This window comes from Urocitellus parryii, chromosome 5 (assembly GCF_045843805.1).
Source record: "Urocitellus parryii isolate mUroPar1 chromosome 5, mUroPar1.hap1, whole genome shotgun sequence".
In the NCBI taxonomy this organism is placed as follows: domain Eukaryota; kingdom Metazoa; phylum Chordata; class Mammalia; order Rodentia; family Sciuridae; genus Urocitellus; species Urocitellus parryii.
This window is the reverse complement of record NC_135535.1, coordinates 90,935,072-90,962,253: the sequence shown is the minus strand read 5'-3', so window position 1 is coordinate 90,962,253 and position 27,182 is coordinate 90,935,072. Positions and strand designations below refer to the sequence as shown.

General features: G+C 35.3%; 1 protein-coding gene and 1 pseudogene across 1 annotated transcript in view; both read left to right on the top strand.

Annotated features, from left to right (window-relative positions):
- Plekha5 (pleckstrin homology domain containing A5) overlaps window positions 1–26,105 on the top strand; it is a 233,190-nt gene extending 207,085 nt beyond the window's left edge. Inside the window, exons 19-28 of the mRNA XM_077798245.1 lie at window positions 300–411; window positions 1,714–1,760; window positions 4,168–4,288; window positions 12,569–12,687; window positions 16,332–16,541; window positions 18,019–18,159; window positions 18,754–18,878; window positions 20,831–20,976; window positions 22,466–22,568; window positions 25,721–26,105. Coding sequence (XP_077654371.1) covers window positions 300–411; window positions 1,714–1,760; window positions 4,168–4,288; window positions 12,569–12,687; window positions 16,332–16,541; window positions 18,019–18,159; window positions 18,754–18,878; window positions 20,831–20,976; window positions 22,466–22,560 — 1,116 coding nt within the window. The 3' untranslated portion in view covers window positions 22,561–22,568; window positions 25,721–26,105. The remainder of the gene's footprint in view (window positions 1–299; window positions 412–1,713; window positions 1,761–4,167; window positions 4,289–12,568; window positions 12,688–16,331; window positions 16,542–18,018; window positions 18,160–18,753; window positions 18,879–20,830; window positions 20,977–22,465; window positions 22,569–25,720) is intronic.
- LOC113185004 (small ribosomal subunit protein uS8 pseudogene) lies at window positions 19,593–19,978 on the top strand (annotated as a pseudogene).
- Window positions 26,106–27,182: the final 1,077 nt, after the last annotated feature.

Below are 27,182 nucleotides of genomic sequence, written 5' to 3'. Positions count from 1 at the left end.
TCTTCCTGTATTTTTTCCATTGTTAGTCCCTTCTAACCAGTATGCCTTCCTGGGATGATGCTAGGCAAAGCTATTAGAAAGATGCAGAATGTTACACTTAAGTCTGAAAAAATAAAATATTTTCTTTCTCTGCTTTAACTTTCATCTTTTCCACTAGGGTTGCAAAATTACAAGCATCACGTAGGTCATATTAAATATTCTTTCAATTAATCCATTGTAATTCTCATTTTAAAATATATAATTAGTGTAATTATAACTGACTTTTTTTCTTGCATGTGGTCTACCATTTTTACTGATAGACTGAATCAGCAGGAATTCAACGTGCACAGATTCAGAAAGAACTTTGGAGAATCCAAGATGTCATGGAAGGGCTAAGTAAACACAAACAGCAAAGAGGCACTCCAGAAACAGGTAAATTAGCTTTGCTTTTATTTTGTCATAAAATGGAATAGTGCACATTGTTGAGTTTCTTTTTTCTTTCTTTTTTGTTTTGTTTTGTTTTGTTTTGATTGTTGATTGGTTGGTAACAGGGATTGAAACCAGGAGTGCTTTACCCCTAGGCCACATCCCTAGCCCTTTTATTTCTTCTTTTGAGACAGGTTCTCATTAGGTTTCCCTGGTTCTCCTACAACTTGAATTCTCCTATCTCAGCCTCCAGGGATGCTGTACCACCCACCTGTCTTTTGTTGTTTTAGTGTAGGTTTTACATCAGAAAACAAACTCTCTTATAACAATGAATTAGTACCTAAGTTTATAAAGTAAAATCAAAAGCTCTGCCAGCCCTACCTACACACACACACACACACACACACACAAACATTGTTTATAAATTGTAAATGTTTAATTTGTAATGAAACATTTAAAAAAAACATTTAATTTAAAACAAAAATGTAAAAAAGAAATTTAATTTAAAACAAAAATCATTGTTTATAATTATAAACATACACAGTATTTTGGCGTTAGGAGTTGTTTTTGTCTTCAGCTTTTCTTCTGAATTTTATTAGAGGAAAAAAGGTGGAGGGGGTTGTGTTATACCTATTTTTCCACAATGCTTTTTTCCTTTTTCATGATACATAAACTGCCTAAGTATTCATTATATAACTGAACTAAGCCAGGGGTGGTGGCAATGCCTGTAATGCCAACAGCTTGGGTGGTTGAGGCAGGAGGATTGTGAGGGCAAATCCGGTCTCAGCAACTTAGCAAGGCCCTAAGTAACTCAGTGAGACCCTGTCCCTAAATAAAATACAAAAAGGGCTGGGGATGTGGTTCAGTGGTTAAGCACCCCTGGATTCACTCCCCGATACCAAAAAAAGAGAAAAAGAACTCTAGTTTATTTATCCATTACTATATTGATGGACATATACTTTGTTTCTAGTAACAACAGAATACACTTGCTAGTACTTAGTGAATTCCAAGAAATGAGAAATAAGCACCTATCTTCCATTTTGAATGGATATATCCAGATTGCTCTTCTAAAAGATATCAAATTATGCTTGCACCAATAATATTTGAGGAAACCCATTTCTTCATGCTCTTGTCTAAATCAAATATTTTAATGTTTTTTAAAAATGTAATTGACCTCAAATTCTGAATATATTAATAGAGAGACTCAACTGAAGTCTGCATTTAAAATAAGTGAAATGAAATTATTCTTATAGATTTAGGAAAATGTGTTTAGTGCAAGTAGTTATGTTTTCTAATTTTTTCTAATAGGTATGGCAGGATCAAAACCTTTCTCTACAGTTAAGTACAAAAGTGAGGTAAGCTGGGATTTTTTTTTCCTAACTATACATTATTTTAAATGTTGAACACATGAATTATAAGTAATTATGTTTTCTCTTTTCTAACCATAACAAAGATGTTTTTTTAAAATATATCAAAGTTATTTGAATCTTGAAATTTGCTTCAGTAATTTGGTGCTTCTAACATTTTGCTTCCTGATATGTAAAAAAAAAAAAGTAGTGCTTTTCATTCATGTTAGATCTTTAACATTGTCATTCTTTTTCTAAGTAATTTGAATATTTATCATGGTTTCTTATAGTTTGTAAAATTTGTAGGATGATTCATAAGTTTACTTGGTCTTATGCATGGCATTAAGAAAATAGCACTACAAAGAGATACTGTCAACCTAAGTGAAACAATCTATGGTTTTTGAATTTTGTGTGATGTCAAAAAGAAATGTTTCTTTTTCTCTCATAAAAATTGCAAAAATATTAATAAGATTTTTTAAACTAATTATTTCTTCTCCTTTTTAAACGAAATGGAGTAGTTTCACTCAGTAATCTGTTTCATTGTTGAGTTTTAGTGTAAAACTACTTATATGTTATGGGAAAATAAAAACAAAAACACTTAAAACCCAATTATTAGCTATCATTAAAATCTTGGCTTTCACTTTTCACTTTGAGATTTTGGCTTGGCAGTATCCCTTTAAATATCTTAAAGTAAATTTAGGTTAATATACCATTGCAAAGAATTTAGATATGCTTAATTTAATCTGCTTGTCTAAATAAGGTGACTATTCTACAATCTTTAGGAAGAGGAAGTAGTCCCACCTCGTCCTCCACTTCCTCGGTCCTATGACTTTACAGAGCAGCCTCCCATAATCCCCCCTCTGCCCAGTGATAGCAGCTCCTTGCTCTGTTATAGCAGGGGCCCAGTGCATCTTCCTGAAGAAAAGAAGATTCATCAAGTTCAAGGATATCCAAGAAATGGATCTCACTGTGTAAGTGGCTGGAATAGCCACAGAATAATCAATCAATCATACATGCCCTCTCATTTTTGAAAATTATTTTATATTCAAAGTATAGTTTTATAATACCAATTTTAGCTGGAGCTTTTGTTTTATATATAGTTTTATCATTTGTGTTTTTCCTATTTTGATTTTATCATTCTCACTTTTTAATATTTTCATAATCTTAATGTTTCATAATTTCATAATGTCTTTTCATAAAATGGTTACTTTGTACATGTTGAAAGAACTATACCTTTTGAATTTCTATTTTAGGATGTTAGAGGCATATCATGGTTTTTGTTGAGATGGAATCTAAGTTGCCCAGACTAGCCTGGAACTTGAAATCCTCCTACCTCAGCCTTCTCAGTAGCAGGAATCTTTAGGTCAAAAAGAATGGAGAATGAAAAAGGTTTATACTAGAAGTGGCACAAGAGTTAAGACTTAGGAAGCTTGGTATAGGAAAACCCTTCAAAGATATGCACATTGCCAAGGAAAGATATTACCCCTGGGACATGGAAATAAGAGGTTTGGAATTATGCAAATAAATGTGAAATGTAATTGTCAAGGAAAAGAAAATAAGAAAAACAATTGAGCCAGACACAGTGGTGCAAACCTGTGATTCCAGAGGCTAAGATAGATGAATCACAAGTTTGAGACTAGGCTGGACAACTTGGTGAAACCCTGTCTCAAAATCAAAAATATAAAGCACTGGGGATGCAGCTTAGTGGTAAAGCACCGCTGGGTTGAATCCCCAATACTGCAAAGAAAATTTTAAAAAGGAATAAGCTAATTGTGAGAAAAAATAAACTGTTTCCTGAGAGAAATTCACTGCTGGGATGTATCTCACTTAATCAGATCACCTTTTAAATGAAAATTGTATTACTGAGTGATAAGATTATTTTTAGACCTAAGATATACCATAATAAGAATGTGATTTTGCAGCAAAGGATGGCTTAGTGGTAGATCCTGTATGTTAGGCCCTTAGGTTCAATCCATCCCCAGCACCAAAAACAAAAAGTGACTTTGTCCCTAACAGAAATATTCTTAATTTTAAAACAATAACTTTTACTAATTAAAAAATCTTTCAAATTACTTTTTTCTACTTAGTTGTTCTTTATGTATTAGTTCTGTTATATCCAGGATAGCCAACTGGGACTTGTAGTTTTTAAGAGTTTGATTTGAGTCTTTTTAATGGTAAAAATTTTTAAATGAATTTATAGCCAGATGTTAGTGGCACAGGACTGTAATTCCAGTGATGTAGGAGGCTCACAAATTTCTAGGCCAATCTTGGCAATTTTAATGATACTCTTCTCACAAAGTAAAAAGGACTAAGGGTATAGTTCATATGCCCTTGAGCTCAGTCCCAAGAATCACAAGAAAGAAAGAAACTTGTTGCTTTTTTTTTTTTTTTAATTATTATTTGTCTTCTTTTCAAGGGTCCAGACTATAGACTCTACAAGAGTGAACCAGAGTTAACAACAGTGGCAGAGGTTGATGAATCTAATGGAGAAGAAAAATCAGAACCTGTTTCAGAGATGGAAACTCCGGTTATTAAAGGTCAGATATGTTTTATCTCCATTTTTTGTTTTGTTTTCAGATACCTTAGTATTACATTCAGTTTACATGTTGACCCAGTAACCATACAGATTCACAGTCCTTTATCTGAAACTTTTGGAGTCTCATGAATTTCTGATTTGGGAAATTTTCAGATATTAGGAAGATAACATTGACGAAAAACCATACGTCATCTTAAATAGGCATGAGGCAGCACCCTTTTTTAAACTCATTGATGTGTCTGGAATAGTCATCTTAAGTGGAATATAGACTAAAAAGTATCAGATCAGGTTAGGTTTTACTGAAAAATAAGTTGATGCCAAACTTTTTAAAAGCTTTGCATTTACTGAGTTATTTTTTCCAATTTCAAATTATTCTTGAGCACAATGGCTAAAACAAATTTTCACACACTTGTTTAAAAATAAATTTCAAAATAATACTTTTTCTTAACTATACAAACTCTTCTGGTGGTAATGTTTAATGCTGTTCATTCTTCAAGAAGTCAGTGTCGTAAAGAAAAGGATAGCCAAGAGGATTCTTCTAGATTAAAAAGATTTTAAAAGAAAAAACTCAGGCTGGAGATATAGCTCAGTGCTAGAGAGTTTTCCTAGCATGTGGGAACACATAGGTTCAATCCCTTCAAAAACAAAGATTATGGGCTGGGGATGTGGCTCAAGCGGTAGCACGCTCGCCTGGCATGCGTGCAGCCCGGGTTCGATCCTCAGCACCACATACAAAGATGTTGTGTCCACCGAGAACTAAAAAATAAATATTAAAAAAATTCTCTCTCTCTCTCTCCCCACTCTCTCTTTAAAAAAAAAAAAAAAAAAAAAAAAAAAAAAAAACAAAGATTATGAAGTAGTGCTTGAAATTTGTCTGGAACATTATTTAAAAGGAAGAACTATGGGCCGGGGTTGTAGCTCAGTGTTAGCATGCTTGCCTAGCACATGTGAGGCATTGGGTTCAATCCTCAGTACCACATAAAAATAAATAAAATAAAAGTATTATGTCTATCTACAACTAAAAAATTATTTAACAATAAAAAAAGGAAGAACTATAAAAACATTCTTGGGACAATTCCGGAAATATAAACATGTTCTGGATGTTAGCTAATAGCATGATCATATTACAGTGGTTATGTAGAAAAATATAAGTGAATTCTGAAAAACTTAAAGAGAAAAGTATTGGCAGCTTATTTTGAAATGATTCACCAAAAAAAGTACATGTGTGTATGTTTTCATATTTATTCAAAGATATAGCAAAGATGGCAAAGTATAAAAACTTTCATAAAAATAAATGCTATTTATTATTTCCTGACTGATTCTCATAGTCTGCTGAAGGATCATAAAGTTAAGTATGAAAAACACATAAAAGGTAATGTTCACATAGATTTTTCCATAATTGGAGTATTTTTCTGGGTCATCTAACATCACATTGGGATGGGGGTTTCTGGCAATTGAACCCAGGACCTTGTTGCATGCTAAACATATATATATATATATATATATGGGACTAGGCATTGAACCCAGGGGTGCTTTACAACTGAGCTACATTCCCAGGCCTTTTAATTTTTCTTTTGAGACAGGATTTCACTAGGTTGCTTAGGGTCTCACTGAATTTCTGAGGCTATCCTGGAACTTGTGATCCTCCTGCCTCAGACTCCCTGGTGTACACTTACAGGTGTACACCACCAGACTCAGCAAAACTTGATATTTATATTTTTCTCATTCTCTTCCTAAATTTTATCTTCTCTTCATTGAAATCTTTATTAATATTTTACTTTTCTATACATAAACTAAAAAGCCATAGTCTTATTTTTTATCATTTGATGGATATTATTATAGATATGTGGGGGAGCTAGACTACAAGCAAAGGAAAATAATATTTTTGGTAATATGGTCAACTTCAACTTCAGCCAGTTCTCCAACAGTGTGTGATTACAAATGCAGACCAACGGCTTTTTTTAGGGGGGGGGGCGGTTCAGGGATTGAACTCCGGGCACTCAACCACTAAGCCACATCCCCACACATCCCCAGCCTTTTTTTTTTTTTTTTAATTTCAAAACAGGATCTATGCTGAGTTGCTTAGCACCTCATTGCTGAGGCTGGCTTTGAACTCACAATCCTCCTGCCTCAGCCTCCCAAGCTGCTGGGATTACCGGCATGTTCCACTGTGCCCAGCCCAATACCATTTTTAATATTTTTTTCCTTGTTTTGGGGTTTGATTGTTTGTTTTAGAAATGTCAGCCAATTGAGAAAAAATAAAGAAAGGAGTACTCAGAGACCAATAATTATATGAGGATCTACAAGTTAAAGTGGAGCACTAGAGTCAGCTTTCATCTTATAACAGGACAAAGTCCAGAGCCTGAACATATTAGGAATCTTGTTAGGAAACATTGTCAAATAAAGTTGGACCCTTGGGGCTGGGGATGTGGCTCAAGCGGTAGCGCGCTCCCCTGGCATGCGTGCGGCCCGGGTTCGATCCTCAGCACCACATACAAACAAAGATGTTGTGTCCGCCGAAAACTAAAAAATAAATATTAAAATTCTCTCTCTTTCTCTCTCTCTCTCTCTCTCTCTCTAAAAAAAAAAATTATTAAAAAAAATAAATAAAGTTGGACTCTTAAAGGACTATACTTTCAATGAAACTGGTTTGTTGTAGTTCATCCAAATGTAAAATTTCTGCCCATCAGAATAAGGGAAAATACTATCAATACATGTTTTGACAGAAACCTTATGTCCAGAGTATATAAACAACTCCCCAAATTACTAATAAAGACAATCAACCCAGTAATAAATGAGCAAAAGAGTTGGGCCCTTAACAAGTATGATATACAAATGATTAGTAAGTACACAAAAAAAATTAGAACGTACTAATTGTAAAGCAAATGTAAATTTAATGCAATTTTAAACCATAATTCTTACACTCTAGAAAGGTTAAACTGAGACTGATACCAACTGGTATTGGTTAGGATGTAAGACAATTAGAAGTCACACATTTCTGATGGAAGTATAAGATGGAACAACAGTTTGACAGTTTCTTATAAAGTTAAATATTCATCACTTACTGGCCTTTTGACTTAAGATCAAGTATAAATTTAGATGTTTAGTTATCATATGATTTCCTATATATTTACCTAAGAAAAGTAAAGCCAGTGCGGTAGCACATGCTTTTAATTTCAGCAACTCAGGAGAGGCTGAGACAGGAGTATCCAAAGTTCAAGGCCAGACTAATCAACTTAGGAAGATTCTGTCTCAAAATAAAAAGGGGCTGGTGATGTAGGTTGGTGGTAGAGTGCCCCTAGGTTCAGTACACATGATACCATTAAAAAAAAAAAAACAGAAAAGAAAGGAAGGAGAAAGGGAAATAAGTAGTTGGAAACATCAATTCTCAGAAAGACTTAGACATTTTTATACCTTGTACATTTTATAATTGTATAGCAGCTTTAATTCACAATAGATAAAAACTGGAGATAACTGTGATTAATAAACTGATGTTCACACAGTGACATATTCCTCAGCAGTTAAATTACTCAGATATGTACAGCATGTATGAATCTTAGCAACACATAAATATCAAAATAAAGAATGTTGGAGCTGGGGTTGGGGCTCAGTGGTAGAGTGCTCACCTAGCATGTGCAAAGCCCTGGGTTTGATCCTCAGCACCACATAAAAATAAATAAATAAAATAAAGGCATTGTGTCTAACTACACCTAAAAAATAAAAAAAAAGAAAGAAAGATTGTTAAGTTAAAAGGAGCCTAACACAAGAGAAACATACTGTGTGGTTCCCTTTATAAAGTTTGAGAACAGGTAGAAGTAATCTATTAGTGATAAATATAGAAAAGTGTTTGCCTTTAGTAAAGGGTGGGGATTGACAGACGACCTTTTTGGGGATGTAGATAGTTGTATCTTGGTTGACATGATTACACAAACTTGTACTTTTATCCAGATCTCATCAAACCAGGTGCAGTAGCACATGCCTATAATCCAGCAACTCAGGATGCTGAGGCAGCAAGATCACAAGTTTGAGGTTAGCCTCAGCAACTTAGCAAGGCCCTAAGCAACTCAGTGAGGTACTGTCTTAAAATATAAAAAGGGCTGGGGATGTGGCTCAGTGATTAAGCACCCCTGGGTTCAATCCCCAGTACCCCAGAAAAGAAAAAAACCTCATTGGTTTCACACTGAAGATCTGTACTTTCAATATACATTTTTGTTTTTTTCAAAACTTGGGTCATTTGGTAAAGACTAATAATAACCAGGCGAGTTTTCCATTTACTGAATGTCAGTTAAGAGAGTTCTACGGTATTTTAGGTGGAAGGAATGTAATCAGATATGGTAGTCTAAGAAGGAATTAAAGTAGTAAATAAATGAGTAAACCTAAACAACATTAACTGTATATAACCCAAGTAAAACTGTATTTTTTCATGGCTGGGGATGTAGCTCAGTGGTATGGTACTGGCATTGTATACTCAAGGCTGTAGGCTCAATCCCCAGCACCATACACACACACACACACACACACACACACACACACACACACACACAAGGTAATCTGGAGCTTAAAAAGTTTAATAGTGGACAAAAGAGCATAAAAATCAGAAGGAGGGGATTGGGCATATAGCTCAATTGGTAGAGTACTTACCTCACATACACAAGGCCCTGGGTTCAATCCCCAGCACCACCAAAAAAAAAAAAAAAATCAGAAGGATGTTCATCAGTATTAATATAAGGGCTCTACTTTGTTCCAGAGGATAGTATCTTTACTAACTTTAGACATTAATCAGTTTAAGTATACATGATTAGATATAAAATTAAAAGTTTCTCCAGCTTCCAAAGTAGAGAAACAAAAGGAAGGCAAAATAATCCAAAAGAAGAAAGAGGAGAAATTAGAAGATGGAAAAAATGCAAAGCCAAAATTAAATTAGCAGAAATAAATCTAAGTATATCAGAAATGACAACAGACTAAGCTGGGCAATGTTCCAACAACTTGGAAGACAAGGCAAAAAGATTACAAATTTAAGACCAACCTCAATAACTTAGCAAGATCTTGTATCAAAATAAAAAGAATTTGGATGTAGCTCAGTAGTATAGCACCCCTGAGTTCAATCTCCAGTACCAAAAACAAAAGAAATTATAACAAATTAAATCAAATGATTCACTTGAAATAACTTTGTAAGACTGGGAATGTAGTGCAGTGATAGAGCACTTGCCTAGCATATTTGAGGCCTTAGGTTCAGTCCCCAATACCATAAAAATTAAGATTGTCAAACTGGATTAAATACAGCTATGTAGTGTTTATAAAAATCATCCAGAACATCATGTGTAAACACACACCTATTATCCTAGCTCCTCCGGAGGTTGAAGCAGGAAGATCACAAGTTTGAGACCAGCCTTGGCAACTTGGCAAGTCCTTGTTTCAAAACAAATAGGGCTGAGGGTGTAACTCAGTGCTTGCCTAGCATGCTCAGCCCTGAGTTCAATCTCCAGTGCCACAAAAAACAAACCCTCCAGCCAGGTATAATGGCACACAAACCTGTAATCCTGGAGCTCGATAGGCTGAGGCAGGAGAATCATAAGCTCTAGGCCAGTCTAAACAATTTACTAAGACCCTGTCTCAGAATAATATTTTAAAACGGCTTGGGAATGTATCTCAGTGGCAAAGTACCACTGTGTTGATCCCCAGTGCCAGACAATGAAAAAAATCCTGTAAAACTTAAAGATACTAAAAATTGACTTGGGGTCACAGTACATACTGGGCATTGAACCCACGATCACTTTACTACTGAGCTATATCACCAGGTCTTTTTTTTATTCAAATGTATATATGTATGTATATATAGATATATATATATGTGTGTATATATATATATATATATATGTTAAAATATGCAAAATGAAATGTATATTTTAGGAATTCAGAGGGTCATAGCCAATAGCCAACAACCCTTCTAACAAAAAATGGTTAGCAAGAAAAAAAGCATAACAGATTTATATGAGGATAGTTTTATAGTGAACCAAGCCTTCAAATTAAAGATACAAATGGTAAACTATCCATTTTTTTTGCTTAGGTTCAGTGAACCCATGTACATCCTTGTAGAACTGTGGTTGGACAAAAAGAATTATCAAACAGTAATAAATGAGGGAGGTAGGGGGAACCTAGCAAGGCCTGTCTGTTTAGATTCTTCTTGGCCTCTTTGAGCAACATTCTTTCCTTCCAAATATGGGACAACACCTTTTCCAGATGGAGATATTATGATCTACTCAAATATGTAGCTCAGAATTTTTTTTTCTTTGCTAATATATGTTTAGGTTTTATGATTGACTTTGGGGAAAACAAGGGTTCTGGTTACTGTGATCTGTCTTAGGGAAGGGGAATTCTAGTTTCTAAGGCCTTCATTGATGGAGAATTGGGGAATAAGAAACAGGAGGACAAGAAGTCAGGGAAAATTTTTGCTTCTGAGACCTTTACTTTGGGGTATCATTTTCAGAGACTCAACGTTAGAAAGACATGTAATTCAGTAGCTATTAACTTCTGAAGAGAAAAGAAGAGATAAGATCAGGGAGAATTAAGAACAGGATTTTTTTTTTAGTTGTAGATGGACACAATACCTTTATTATTTGTTTTTATTTTTATGTGGTGCCGGGCATCAAACCTAGTGCCTCACGCATGCTAGACAAGCACTCTACTACTGAGCCACAACCCCAGCCCCAAGAACAGGTTTTAAAGGTAATGCTGGGAGAGGTTTTTTTTGTTGTTTTTTTCTTTTTTTAGGTACTAGGGATTGAACCCAGGGGATCTTAACTACTGAGCCACATCCCCAGCCTTTTTTATTTCTATTTTAGACAGGGTCTTTCATCACTAAGATGCTGAGGCTGGCTTTGAACTTTCGATCCTCCTGCCTCTGTCTCCCAAGCCGCTGGGATTACAGGTGTGTGCCACCACACCCAGCAGAATGGAAAACAAGAGGGCAAGAGTTATTCTGAGTTATAATTTATCTCATATATTCAGTTATAGAATTTATTCCTTTAAAAATAATTAAATAATTTATTCCTGCATGTGTATTCTAAAACATTCTAAAATCAAAAACCAAAAGTCAAAACATACCAAACGAAGGGAATTTCTCTGATATAGTCAGTGAAAGGAATCATTCAGCCAAAAATCTGTTCAACACATTCCAACCTCTTATGGTCTAGTACTTTGCTTTATGTTTGTATGAGCAGGAATCCATATTTTGCGTATGTATACCAGAGATGACATGAAAATGAAGTTGGGATCTTTGTGGTTAACCTGAACATATTAGAAACCAAAGAGATAATTGTGATATGCAGCCCATGGTTCTGAGTGAATGGTAGATCCAGACTGAACTAGACATTGCAAAATAGGCAACAAAATTCATGCAAGAATCATTATCAATTTCCAAATATCCACCCAGGCATAGTGGCACACAGCTGTAATCCCAGTGACTTGGGAGGATGAGGCAGGAAGATCAGAAGTTTAAAACCAGACTCAGGGACTTAGCAAGACCCTTTCTCAAAAATAAAGAAAAGAATTGGGGGCTGGGCATTGTGCCGCATGCCTATAATCCTAGCAGCTCCGGGAGATGAAGCAGGAGTTTTGCAAATTCAAAGCTAGCCTCAGAAACTTAGCAAGAACTGTCTCAAAATAAAAAATAAAAAGGGCTAGAGATGTGGCTCAGTGGTTAAGTATCCATGGGTTCAATCCCCAGTACCAAACAAATGAAACAAAACAAAACTTCCAAATAACCAATAGCTCGTTAATGAATAGTATCTATTATATCAACAACCCCTACTTCCCTCTTCAGGAATTTGATTCACAGGACAGTAACAAATTGTTCAGTTGAATGGTGGGCCATAACTTTCATAATTTGTTTTATGTGAATGCATTATACTAACTAGTTAAGATGATAATGGAGATGTACCATTGCAACAAAAAAAAGAGTATTTTATATATAGTTAATGATTTAATGTCATTTGTCAATCTGTAAAACTTTATTTGTAAATTAACCCTAAATTTTTCTTGTAATATAATTGACTATCTTATGGCTCTTTTCAAATAATAAATTTGCCTTCTGATTGTAAAATCTTCCAGAGGGCTGGGGTGTAGCTCAGTGGTAGAGTGTTTGTCCACCATGTGCAAAGTTTAGTCCCAACAACACAGAAAATACACAATTAAATAAAAGCCACAGAAATTAAGTATATCAAAAGAAAGCCATGTTTATAAAATGATGTTTTATAGAACTTAATGCCATTTTAATTTTCAGGTTCCCACTTTCCTGTTGGAATAGTTCCTCCAAGAACAAAATCACCTACACCCGAATCTTCGACAATAGCTTCATATGTAACCTTGAGGAAAACTAAGAAGATGATGGATCTAAGAACGGTATTTAACTAGAAATTAGCTTCTGGAAATTAGATTCTCAAGCGTATCTATTGTTTTCTTTTATTTTTCTATTTATAGCCTTTTATCAGAATTCTATTTAGATACTCTAAGAAAAACTTGGTAATTTTTTCAATTACATTTACAGAATTAGCACCTCAGAGGGCAGGCCTAATCAAGATATCTTTTTTTAATCAGCCTTCACATGTAGTCTCCAGTGTTATGGAATCTATTCTTTGTTGGCTGCCCTATAGTTCATCTCTTAATACTAATAAGAATTTCCTTGATAAACCTGTCAGATATATCCTGAAGCCACTCAAAATTTAATGGATTTCCTAACTATCCTGAAGTTGCAGTGCCTTTTAGCTATTGTTGAAAAATGTGAATTGGGACAGGAAAATAAATCCTATATTTTACATTTTCATGTGAGACTCCTTTCATTCAGTCTGATTCTAAACTTATGTAATATTCTCAGGAAGATGCTGAGAATTCTTAACTACGTATCTCCTAAGTATTCTCTAGAGCTCTGGATTGCAAACTTTTACTTTTTATCTTTATAAATAAGATAATTTTAGGGTATAAGACAAGACTGAGGGGCTGGGGTTTGGCCCAGTGCTAGCTAGAGTGCTTGCCTATTATGGGTGAGGCACTAGGTTTGATCCTCAGCACCACATAAAAATAAATAAAATAAATAAAAACAAAGGCATTGTGTCCACCTATAACTAAAAAAAAATTTTTTTTTAAAAAGAAAAGACTGATATATGTGGCTATTGAATGGTATTAGTGTAATGGCATATACATACATAAAGTATATGCCAAAAAAACTGATAAATTTATATACAAGGAATATAAACTAAGCATAGTAGCATTCAGTTGTAATCTTAGTGACTCAGGAACCTGGGACAGGAGTATCTCAAAATCAAGTCCAGCCTAGAAAACTTAGCAAGACCTTGTCTCTCAAAATAAAAAAAATAAAAAGGCCTGGAGATGTCACTTCAAAGTAGAACACCCCTGGATTCAATCCCTAGTATGAAAGGAAGAAAGGGAGGGAGGAAGGAGTTTCAATTAGTATAAAAATATAAAGACCTATAAAAATAATGATTATAGAATAAAAATCATAGCTATGTACCAGTATGAACATTAGTGGTCATGGTTCTACAGTAGTATTAATTAAGAGAGGGAGGGGCAATTTTTATAAATTGGAAGGGTTGGAGGTTTTTTTGTTTTTTTTAATCATAATGGTAAAATAGCAAATCAAGAGAAAAAGAAATATACAAAGCGTATTGAAAGCAAACAGAAAGATTATAGTAGATGTTGTTTTATAATTATCTTAAATACTAGAAGAAAGACTTATATTTAACCCAAATACTGGAGGAAAAAAAATATGGGAGATTATGGGTATATAACCTTGACATAGGAAACGCCTTTATAAGTGATACTATGCCAAAAGAAAATGCTTTCAATGCATTTAACAGAAAAGTTCCATAATATTTGAGACACACGTCTATAAATTGCATTTGTTGTTATTTGTGGTGCTGGGGATCAAACCCAGAACATTGTACATGGTAGGAAAGTGCTGTACCATTGAACTATATACCCAGCCCTTATAAATTTGTTGGTCTACATTTGTTTGTTTGTAATGGAAAATAATATAACAATAATATATAAACATGAAAAATGATCAACCACAATAATAATTTTTAAAATATGACTCTTTATTCTTTAGAAAGAATAAAGTAGTTATGTACAGAACTGTAACTTGGAAAAGGATGTTACAGTGTGACAACATTTTTGCATATGCATGGAAAATATTTGGGACACACATAAATTAGCTGCTACTAAAAATGATGGGAGCTGGACATGGTAGTGCAAACCTATAATCCCAGTAGCTCAGGATGCTGAGATAGAGGATCACAAGTTCAAGGCCAGCCTTAGAAACTTAACAAAACTCTGTACCAAAATAAAAAAGGGCTAGGAATGTGACTTGATGGTTAATTTAGAGAATTAGCACTCAGAGGACAGACCTAATCCAGTGGTCAAGCACCCCTGGGTTCAATCCCTAGTACAAAAAAAAATGAAAATTATAGGAAAATACTGCTAAAGTGGTTAACTTTGCAATCATCTATTCTCTTCTACACATTAAGACTTTTTGTTTACCTTTTAGGTGTTTTTTGTTTTGTTTTGTTTTGTAGCACTGGGAATTAAATCCAGAGTGGTTTACCACTGAACTACATGCTATATCTCCAGTCTTTTTTTTTTTTTTTTTTTTGAGATAGGGTCTCCCAAAATTGCTGAGGCTGGCTTTAAACTTGTGTTTCATCTGCATCAAACTTCCTAAGTTTCTGGGATTATAGGAATGCATCACTGCATCTGGCCTCTTTTTAGTTTTTTGTTTTGTTTTGTTTTGTTGTTTTGGTTTTTTTAGCTTTTTAAAACCCTTTATTTATCTAAAGTCCCAGCACTCCAAGAAACTGAGTAAGAGGATTTCAAGTTAAGAGGCCAGGCTGGGCCCAGTGGTATATTTCTGTGATACCAGCTACTGGGATACTGAGGCAGGAGGATCACAAGTTTGAGGCCAGCCTCAACATTTTAGCAAGATCATGACCAACATAGCAAGACCCTGTCGAAAATAAAAATGACTTGAATTGTGTAGCTCAGTGGTAAAGTATCCCCTGGGTTCAATCCCCAATACAAAAAAAAAAAAAAATCCACCAAGAAGTTACGAGACCACCCTGGGCAACTTAGTGAGATCCTATAACTCAAAATTTTAAAAGGTTAAATTTAAAAATTTCAGCAGGCATGGTGAAGCATGCCTGGAATCCCAGAGGCTCAGGAGGCTGAGGCAGGAAGATCATGAATTCAAAGTCAGCCTCGGCAAAGGCGAAGTGCTAAGCAACTCAGTGAGACCCTGTCTCTAAATAAAATACAAAGTACAGCTGGGGATGTGAATCTCAGTGATCAAGTACCCCTGAGTTCAATCCCCAGTACACCTCCAAAACAAAATTTAAAGAAAAGGGCTGAGGAGGTTGCTCAGCGGTTAAGCAGCCGTGGATTCAATCTCTGGTACAAAATAAATAAGAGTGGAACCACCATATGACCCAGCTATGGTCCTGCGGTAAGCTTACTCCAGAGGAGACATACCCTCTTACGTTTTAATTTTTTTCAACCAAGAAAATACATTCTCCATGCACACATACATACGTTCATGCTTCCCCTCTCACCTCCACCTTTTATCTTCCTTTTTCTCTTCCTTTCCATTATTGATCATGCATCACCAATTATCTGTTAAGGAAAAATAACTTAATCTGTATTCTGGTGTTACTCTACTGACATTCAAAACCTCTCCATTTTTTTTTTTTTCTCAGTACTGGGATTGAACCCCTGGGCACTGTACCATTGAGCTACATCCCCAGTTCTGTTTTTAATTTTATGTTGAGACAGGGTCTCACTAAGTTGCTGATACTGGCCTCAAATTTGTGATCCTCTTACCTTACCTCCCAGGTTGCTGGGATTACAGGCACGTGCCTCTGTGCCCAGCTCCAGCTTCCACTTTTGATTATGAAAACAAGATAAGTACACTGTACAATATTGTTCATCATCCTTTGCAGAAGTTACTCTGTGTTCATGTGTTTAATTTTAATTTCAAGGAAAGACCAAGAAGTGCAGTGGAACAGCTCTGTTTGGCAGAAAGTACTCGACCTAGGATGACTGTGGAAGAACAAATGGAAAGAATAAGAAGACATCAGCAAGCATGCCTAAGGGAAAAGAAGAAAGGATTAAATGTTATTGGTGCTTTAGACCAGTCACCCCTACAAAGTCCTTCTAATTTACGGGATAATCCATTCAGGATTACTCAGGTACATCAGCTGCTTTTGGTTATTCTTTCGTATAAATCTAAAAATCACTTGTATTTTAATGTCATGTGATTAATGAGTTTCTGAAGATCTACAGTACAGTTTTGGGGGGTTGTTTTTGTTTTCTGGGGGTACTGAGGATTGATCCCAGGGGTGCTCTACCACTATGCTATATCCACAGCTCTTTTTATTTTTAATTTTGAGATGGTGGTCTTGCTTAGGAACTTGCTAAGTTGCTGAGGCTATATTGTGTCTTGATCCTCCTGCCTCAGCCTCCCAAATCACTAGGATTATAGGTGCATACCACTGCACCCAGCTTAAATAGTTATTTTGTATTTTATAATTCTTATAGTAGTAAGATGAGACAACTTACTAAAATGAAAATAACACTGGGCTGAAAGAGACCAGAGCCAAAATATTCCTTGGATACCCAGATATCTGTTTGGATTTTATCTTTTTAACTGTAATCTACTGATATAACCTTAACCATATACTACACATATTTCTCTGTGTCCTAATTTATTATGAACTAAACTGTAGCAGGAAGCTGGGTACAGTGGTACACATCTGTAATTCCAGTGACTTGGAAGGCTGAGGCAGCAGGATTGCAAGTTCAAAGTCAAGCCAACTTGGGCAGCTGGCAAGACCCTGTCTCAAAAAAGGGACTGGGGACGTAGCTCAGTGGTAAAGTGCCCCTGGGTTCAATTCCCAGTACCCAAAAAATAAATAAATAAACTACAGCAGGAAAGGACTTCTAAATAGACAATCTAAGTCAGCTATTTTTCACATGTCAGTTTTAGCCTTATAAAAGTCACCATTCCATTTTCTTTGTTTCAAATTTCCCCTCTTCATAAATATGAATGGAAATGGCAATCTAGTGGTCTTTTAAGTAGCTTCTATCTGGTCTATCTCTATTAGTAGACAGTGGTCACCTATGGGTAGAGTTCCTATAGAGTGGCATAAACTAGATACATCAGCGGAAAGTGCTTCCCTGACCTAATAGACATCCACTTTCTATGTAATCAAAAATAGGCCTTGCTAATGGAAAACAAACAAACTGACAGTTGAATAATAACACATTTTACAAATTACAAAGTAGATGGTTTAAGAGATAGGCTGGGTGTGGTGATGCCTATAATTCCAGCTACTCCAGAGGCTAAGGTAGGAGGACTACATTACCAGGCCAGCCTGGGCAACTTAATTAGACCCTACCTCAAATTTAAAAAATTTTTAAAGGCTACAGATGTAACTGACTAAAGCACCCCTGGGTTCAATCCCCAGTGCTAGGGATGAAAAAGAAAATAGAAGTGGAGAAAAAAATGAATATTTCCTTTGTTGATTTTCATAGAAAACTTCCCTGTGAATAGAGTCCAGCTTTGTTTTTATTTCTGTTGTTCTGGTTAGTCTGTTTGAAAACTAACACACAATAAAATGCATGCAAGCGCAGTATGAATTTAACAGTACTATATCTTTTGGGCAGATTCGAAGGAAGGATGATAATGTTAAGGAATTGGATGCTGTTCATAGAGAAAATGATATAAAGACCAACCATGAAACTGCTGTAACAGAAAGTGTTCAACTGAAAGAAGATGATCCTCAAAATATGGATATCAGCAAAGAGGTAGAGATGATTTTAGGATTTAAGATTAGATCAAGTGGTATGATTAAATAAAGTGTTCCTTTTAGTTGTAGAAGCCATATATCTAAATGAAATTATAGGTTTTCTTTAATTGATATATAGCCACATAAAAATATATTGAAAATTTTAAATATAAATTAACTGGGCATGGGTTCATGCATCTGTAATCCCAGCTAGTCCTGAGACTGAAGTAGAAGGATCAAAAGTTTGAGGCCAGCCTGGAAAATTTAGGTAGACCCTGTCTTAAAATAAAAATGAAAACAGCTGGAGATTCCGCTTAGTGGTATGACACCCTGGGTTTAATCCCAGTAGCACCAAAAAGAAGAATCCATAGTACTAGAATAAATTGCTATTAATCCAATCAAAGAATATTGTATCCCAGCAGCTCCGTCTTAGCAGTGTGTAGAATGTTAATTTTTTAATAGAGTTAAATTTCAATTTGTTGTCAGTAAATATTCAATATAGGGTATAATTTGGGGGGATAATTTTTTAATAAGAATTTTGGAATCATTTTAAATTTTTTAAAGTCAAATGTAAGAATGCTTTGAAAAGAAAAATTTTCTTCTTATTCTGTAGTTTAAAAGAACTGAAAATGTTTTTTATGAAATGCTTTTCACACCTGAGCCAAATGGAATAAATTCTGAGGAAGCAATGGATAAAGAGAGGAACAAAGAAAAAATATCTGAGGATATTACATACAGGTAATAATTTAGAAAAACAAAGAAATTATTTATAAAACTGTATACCTGCTTACAAATGGTACACTAAAGAGTTGAAAATATTGAATTCTAGTCCCACCTTAGCTGCTTAGGAGCTATAGGATTTTGAGCAACTTACATAATCTTCTCAAGCTGCAGGCCCTTCACTGGTAAAACACCAATAGGAAAATACATTTATAGCTCTCAACACTATGCTTAGCATGCAGGGAAATAGTCACTAAACAATACCTTTAAAAAATAATGCCAGTCAGGCTTGGTGGCACAGGCCTATAAGGGAGGCTAAGGGAGAAGGGTCACAAGTTTCGTGCCAGCCTGGGCAACTTAGGAAGAACTGGTCTCAAAATAAAAAATTCAAAGGGCTAGAGATATAGGTCAGTGGTAGCACACCCCTGGGTTCAATCCCCAGTACCACAAAAAATAAGGATGTTGGGGCTGGAGTTATGGCTCAGCAGTAGAGCGCTCGCCCTGCATTTGCAAGGCCCTGGGTTCGATCCTCAGCCCCACATAAAAATAAATAAATAAATGTTAAAAAAATAAAAATAAGATAAGGATGCCAGCACTGGGTTTGTGACTCAGTGATAGAGCCACTTGCCTAGCATGTGTGAAACCCTGGGTTTGATCCCCAGCACTGCAAAATTAGTAACAATAATAATAATAATATTCTTTCCGCCATCTTTTCGTGCCACCATAATAGTGCGAATGAACGTCCTGGCTGATGCTCTCAAGAGCATCAACAATGCCAAAAAGAGAGGCAAATGCCAGGTCCTTATTAGGCCGTGCTCCAAAGTCATTGTCCGGTTCTAACTGTGATGATGAAGCATGGTTACATTGGCGAATTTGAAATCATTGATGATCACAGAGCTGGGAAAATTGTTGTCAACCTCACAGGCAGGTTAAACAAGTGTGGAGTGATAAGCCCCAGATTTAATTTACAGCTCCAAGACCTAAAAAAATGGCAGAATAATCTGCTCCCATCCCGTCAGTTTGGTTTCATTGTATTGACCACCTCTGCTGGCATCATGGACCACGAAGAAGCAAGACAAAACCACAAAGGAGGGAAAATCCTGGGATTCTTTTTCTAGGGATGTAAAACATACATATAATAAAATGCCTCAGTGGACTCTCCTTCTAAAATAATAATAATAAAATAATGTCAAATGACAGCTTAAGCTATAGCAAAGTAAGTACCTCAACACTCCCTGTGAAATGATAGACACTAATCAGAAGACTAGGTTATCTGAGAGTCCCAAAGACAATGGTGATTATCTTTAATTTTTTGGCAACATTCCTTAACTTGCCCCTTTATATTTTTTGGAGAGAGGGTCTTGCTAAGGTTGGCCTTGAACTTGCAGTCCTCTGCATTAGCCTCCAGTGTCACTGGGGTTACAGGTGTATATGCCACTGCACCTGGCAATAGCTATACCTTTATTTCTTCAATGCCTAGCAAGATTGAATTTGAAAAGTGTTTGGCCATGTCTGCTAAGAAAAGTATCTGTGCCAAGTCAGGCATAGTGATGCATGCTAAAGCAGGAGAATTGCAAGTTCAAGACCAGTCTCACAACATAGCAAGACCCTGTCTCAAAATAAAAAAGGGCTGGGGATGTGGCCCAGTGGTAAATCCCTCTAGATTCAATCCCCAGAGGGAAAAAACAAGTTTGGAGATTGGGGGATTTAAATGAAACAAGATTGGCAAAGTATAGGTAATTATTAAACTTGAAGTAGCAGGTTTGATATTATTTGCTCTAATCTTTTTATGTTTGGAGTTTCCTAGAAAGAAAAAAAAAAAGAAATGAGATGAGTTACAAATGTTAACATTTGTTAAATATATCTAAGTGGTGACATCCTGTCTGAGTAGTTAGAATTTCTCAATAAGAAACTGGAAGAAATTAATTGTATTCTAAGTAAATTATAAAATAACAATCTGTTTCCATTAGCTCTCAAGATGAGACACAGATCACAAATCATAAGCCAGAAGCCCATACTGAAGAAGATACAAAGAACAATATTCATGAGCAGGAAGAAACTGTTATTTCATATGAACCAACTCCGGAGCTTTCTAGAGAAAATGAAACAATGGCAGGTAGATACTACATGTTTTATGATTTTCTTACCTATATCACTTAGAAAGCAAAGTGCATAGGAGTTCTAATTTTTTTAATTGTCACTGGCCACTTGGATATTGTATGACAGGTCTGATTCAAAGTGGTATGAACTTCTAAACTTGTTTTGCTGAACTTCTAAATTTATTTTTCCATATGGATATTGTAACAAGGGAGCCACTCAAGAACAGTGACTGCAGATTAATGAACCTTTTCCTTCCCACTTGCATATTCGTGAAGGGTGTATTTGGACAAAGGAAGAAAGGTAACCCCTGCCACTGAGTCTGCTCTGGCTTAAGAATTGGCTCATTGATTTGATTTTAGTTTTTAATCATAATATATGGTAAGCTTTTTCTAATGAGAAGATCCTTCAGTACTTAAAATTTACCTATTCTGAGGACTAGTCTCTGAGAGTTAACAAACTTGACACTTTGGGGAATGTGGACAATTATACATTTAAAGCAGTAGAATGGATGTGTTTACTCTAGCCCCAACCATAATCCACATCTGGATTTTTTTCTGATAGTAGAAAATCATCATTCATATTATATTACAAAATAAATCATTTTTTCTATACTATATGCTCCCATTCCCTCCCTCCCTCCCTCCCCCACCTTCTCTCTCTTAGTGGAGATGGGGTGCAGTGGTGGGGTTTAAACCCAAGTGCCTTGAGCATGATAGGCAAGCAATGAGCTGTTTACCAGTAAGCCACATCTTGACGCTGCCATTATATTTTTTAGACTCTTCATAAATATTTTTTTCTTTCTTTTCCTTCGTTATGGTTTCTAGAGGGTGAGAGTATAGGGTAGGATCATAGCACTAGTGAATATTTTTAACTTTCTATCTTTACTTCATAACAAAGAAAATCATTCTTTATAATCCTCCTCTCCGTAACTCCTACCCTTTTGTGGAAAGATAAGAATAATGTAATTCAGGACTATTCTTCCTAGGAAAAGTATAAAATTCTGGGCAGAGCATTTTTTCTTTTATATACATAGAACATGCATATGTATGTCATCAGTCCTGTTCCCTTGTAACAAATATTAACCACTGTCTCCTTTACCTTTACTACTTAAAAGACAACATGCACAAGAGTTGTACTTTTGTAATTGTTACTGACCACTTGGTTATTGGGTAGCAGGCCTGATTCAGAAAATTAAACCTATAACTTTTTAAGTCTCTGTAGTATCTAGCTACATGAACTAGAAAAGACTCAACAGAACCCATGGACAGACACCTGAAATCTAACCTCACAAGAAAAAGAATGAATTTTAAACTAGGCTGCAGGAGACATTTTATACTGAATATTCCAGTTGCCTTATTAGAAAATCATAACAGAACCCACAAACAGTTATTACTTCCTCCCCAGTAAATGTTCTGATAGTTGTGGGATCACAGCATCAAGATTTACTTCTCCAAATGTGTTTTAAAGATACTTATTTTCTCATATGTTTTCTTGGTGTGTTTTAGTGAAAAGTCTGTCCCCGTCTCCTGAGTCCTCAGCATCGCCAGTTCCATCCACTCAGCCGCAGCTCACAGAAGGATCACATTTCATGTGTGTGTAGTCTCAGAAGTATGTCATTTCCCTTCATATTAGTGGTTTACTGTTAAAGAGTGTTTTACATGAATTTTATTCATCTGTTGTTTTGTAAAAAATATTTGGGATTAATTCTGGACTCTACATTAGGGATAATTAGCAGAAAAAGAGGCCATGTGTTTAAACCATGGCCAGTAACTCGGATTTTGAACATTGCCCCCTTCTAATAATTTGCTTTGTGACAGCATTTTCTCTCTTATTTTATCATCCATAAAAGCAGCAAAATTTGGAGGGAATGGTCTGTGCCAAAACAAGCTTCACAGTATCATGCAGCTGTGCTCCTACGGAACATTCCTTTGCATAGTCACATCTGAGAATGCTGTTAAGGAATTACATGTCGATCGTGTAATGTTTTTTAATTAATGCGGCATATCTACCTAATTGGAATTTGTTAATTATTTTAAGCACAAAAATTGTTTATGATTCAGCCAACTTGATAGAATTTTAAGACCTATTAAATCTAGTTGAGATCTATTAGAAATTATTTCTAAATAATGAATTAATTTAAATCAAGGTAGCAACTGAAAAAGCCACAGATGGGGATAGGGAGAAGGAGGAAACCTTTCTTAAACAATGTTCCTAAATTTTTTTTTATCTTTATAGACAGTTACTATATTATATGTATAATTATACAAAATTATACAAACAGACATTTTTTTCTTCGGTAAAACTGTGAGATACAGAGTGAGCATCTTAGCTTTATCTTTTTTCTCACAGTATATACCATGTCTAGTAATTTTTGGTGCTTTAAAATTACCACCAATTTCTGTTAACCAGTTATAAGCATCAAAAACAGACATTCTGAGCATTATTATCAACATCTTCTTTGAATTTTAGATTCTCAAAATAAATTATTACATTTACTTACTTGCCTAAGTCAATCCAGTGCTTATTTTCTGGAACCTACTTCCATTTATGATTTTAATTAAAGCAGCTTTAATCTTTCTCCCTTTTTTTCTCCTTTTCTTTAAATATTTGTTTAGTTGTAGATGGACACGATACCTTTGCTTTATTTTTATGTGGTGTGGGGGATTGAACCCAGTGCATGCTAGGCAAGCGCTCTACCACTGAGCCACAGCCCTGTCCTTTTTTTCAACCAGAAAAATTTATGTTGTCTTATCATGTTTAAAATTTTTATTTGCGATTGTGTTTACCTAGAGCCTAGAAGAGCCTTTTGTTTGTTGTCTGGCTGTGCAGGTTTCAAGTGCTTGCTGAAATTACAGATGGCCTAGGTCTTGCCTCATTCCCTCACAATTTTTTTTTTATTGGTTGCTCAAAACATTACAATGATCTTAACATATCATATATCATACATTTGATTCAAATGGGGTATGAATTCTTATTTTTCCCACGTGTACAGATTGCAGGATCACATTGGTTATACAGCCACGTTTATACATACTGCCATACTAGTGTCTGTTGTATTCTGCCCTTCCTATCCCCCCTCCCCCCCATCATTTCTCTCTACCCCATCTACTGTAATTCATTTCTCTCTCTTTTTTGCCCCCCTTTCTCCTCACATCCTCTTATATGTAATTTTGTATAACAATGAGGGTCTCCTTCCATCTTCCGTGCAATTCCCCATCTCTCTCCCATTCCCTCCCACCTCTTGTCCCTGCTTAATGGTAATCATCTTCTTATGCTCTTCCTCCCTGCTCTGTTTTGAGTCGCCCTCCTTATTTCAAAGAAGACATTGAGCATTTGTTTTTTAGGGATTGGCTAACTTCACTTAGCATAATCTGCTCTAATGCCATCCATTTCCCTGAAAATGCCATGATTTTGTTACTTTTTAGTGCCACGTAATATTCCATTGTGTATAAATGCCACATTTTTTTTATCCATTCATCTATTGAAGGGCATCTAGGTTGGTTCCACAGTCTAGCTATTGTGAATTGTGCTGCTATGAACATTGATTTAGCTGTATCCCTGTAGTATGCTCTTTTTAGGTGTTTTGGGAATAGTCCTAGAAGGGGAATAGCTGGGTCGAATGGTGGTTCCATTCCCAGCTTTCCAAGGAATCTCCATACTGCTTTCCAAATTGGCCGCACCAATTTGCAGTCCCACCAGCAACGTACAAGTGTACCCTTTTCCCCACATCCTCGCCAGCATTTGTTGTTGTTTGACTTCATAATGGCTTCTTACTGGAGTGAGATGGTATCTTAGAGTGGTTTTAATTTGCATTTCTCTGATTGCTAGAGATGGTGAGCATTTTTTTATATATTTGTTGATTGATTATATATCCTTCTTTGAGAAGTGTCTGCTCAGATCCTTGGCCCATTTGTTGATTGGATTATTTGTTTTCTTATTGTTTACAAATTTTTAACTTAAACTTTAGAATTAAAGCAACTGGTGGCAGAATAAAATCTGACAAAGGAAAAATTAACATGATGTTCACTTAATTTCTTCAACATAAAGAGTTAGTAGGTGGTATCTATGTATCTTAGTAAAGAAATGTGCATTAAGAGCCATTCATATTATTTTTTGATTTTATGAACAGGTTACATTTCATTTTATACAGACCTTTTTGATAATAAAGAATGTTCAGAGTTAAAACTCCAGTACATTTCCAAGTTCCTGGAGTTGTTACTGCATTTTATTTTGTTTAATTTTTATCCCAAGAGCCTGTGGCATTACATACTAGAATGAGGCACAACTGTTGCCAGATACCTTCTGGTGTCTTTGTCATGCAGCTACCACAAACAACTAGTGGCACAAAAACTCATATAGTACTTTATGTTCTCCCATTGTACATAAGTCATCTTTCTGAACTACTCATTTTGGCAAGACTCAGAAAGCTTTACAAATGATATTGCTATATAGATGGCTCAATATATTATTACATTTTTTATGAAAGTTATGCAAACCTTTGTTTATTTTGTCGATCTTTGGATTCAGCAACAAATGTGGATACATTTTTTTTATTTTGAATTGCTTTAATTGCATTATGTTTTTTCACTGTGTGAATTAGGCTTATGGAAATAAAGAAAAATGGCCTTTAACTGTATTATGTTTTAGAATTTTCATGGCCATGCTTGTCAGTTCTATTATATCCTTGTGAGGTACTTTGGGACATGGTCATTCATCAGCTTTGCAGGTGTCAAAGTAATTTCCCCTTTCTTATTTTTCAGCTATACTGACTTCTGTTGAAACCAGTCACAGCTAAAGACGTGGACCTTTGGCAATGTAAGAAGATATTGTACAGTATATTTTAAATCTATGAAATTCATAGTTTTTGATGCTTTCAACCACAGAGCATCATTTTACCACTTCTGGAAAATGTTTATTCCAAAACAGCTTTAATGGCCCATATGTACACTCCATAATCTCAAGGTTATCATTCTGACACCAGCTTGCTGCTATGATTTCAGAGCACATAAGTAAAGGTGCTTTTTAATGTGCAGTCTATAGAAAGAGCTTACTTAGTTGCTGATTTTCAGATTTTGATGTTTCTTAAGTCTAAGTGAATTTATATTTCTTTTTGCTTTTCAGTACATAAAGTTACTTATTATTTCAAGTGAGACTTGCTTTTCTTTCTTTTTCCTTTTTTTTTTCCTTTCTTTCTGATTTTGGATACTGCAATGCTTTGTTTCACACTTGATTTGTAAAAATTTTATATATATATATATTTAAAATATACCATTTTATTATTGCTAAGTAAAGTATGTCCTGTTTTCTGCTATAATTCTTTCTCAGTCAGATTGCAATGTCAGCAGTTACTGCCACACTCTTGTCAGCTTAAACACAAATGTTATCGCTTACCTTTTCTTAAAAAAAAAAAAATTTAAAAGTGTAGGTATTTTGAAGTACTGGACTTATACTTCATTGGAATAGATGTGTATAGCAATAAGCAGGTTTCCAAATCCAGTACTTAGTTTGTGTACAAATGTAATTATGTTCATTGTGTATATATTATGCAATGAGCACTTGTAATGTATTAAAGGCTACTTCCTATTGTTTAAATGCAAATGTTCATATCTCATTTCTTTTTTATCATGTTAAATAAATGTTGATGTTCTTAAGTTACTTGTGTTAGAATTTTTTTTTTCCACTAAAATGAAAAGTCTTGAGAGTTGGGGATGCCGCTCAGAGTAAAGCACTTTGCCTATCATGCACAAGGCCCTGGGTTCAATCCACAGCACCAGAAAGAGATGGTGGGGGGGAGTCTTGAGATTTAAGAGACTTCTCAAAGAAAAAGTAGTCTTTTAATCTTATTATCCTAGACAGTATCATAAAAGGACCTTGTCTGTCCAGCCTTCCCATGTCAAAATTGAGGGAACTTGATGCCCAAAGTGATAAATTGGCTTGCTGGCCATAACCATGTTACAATTATTGACAGGATTTGGGGCAACATAATTTTTCTTACTTTTCCTCCTAAATCTTTCAGCTCATCACCAATGGGCAAATTTATATTTATGAATTCTTCTACAATATTTCCATTTGTTTCCAAGTTTTAAAAAGTGATTTTAAGCATCTATCTCTAGGCCTTCTCTGCTTAGGGACTGGACTTTGAGAAGGGTCTGTAGAGTAGAAAGGGCTATTTCTCTGACACGGGTAATTAGAAACCGTTTCATCATAAGTGAGACTCAGAGA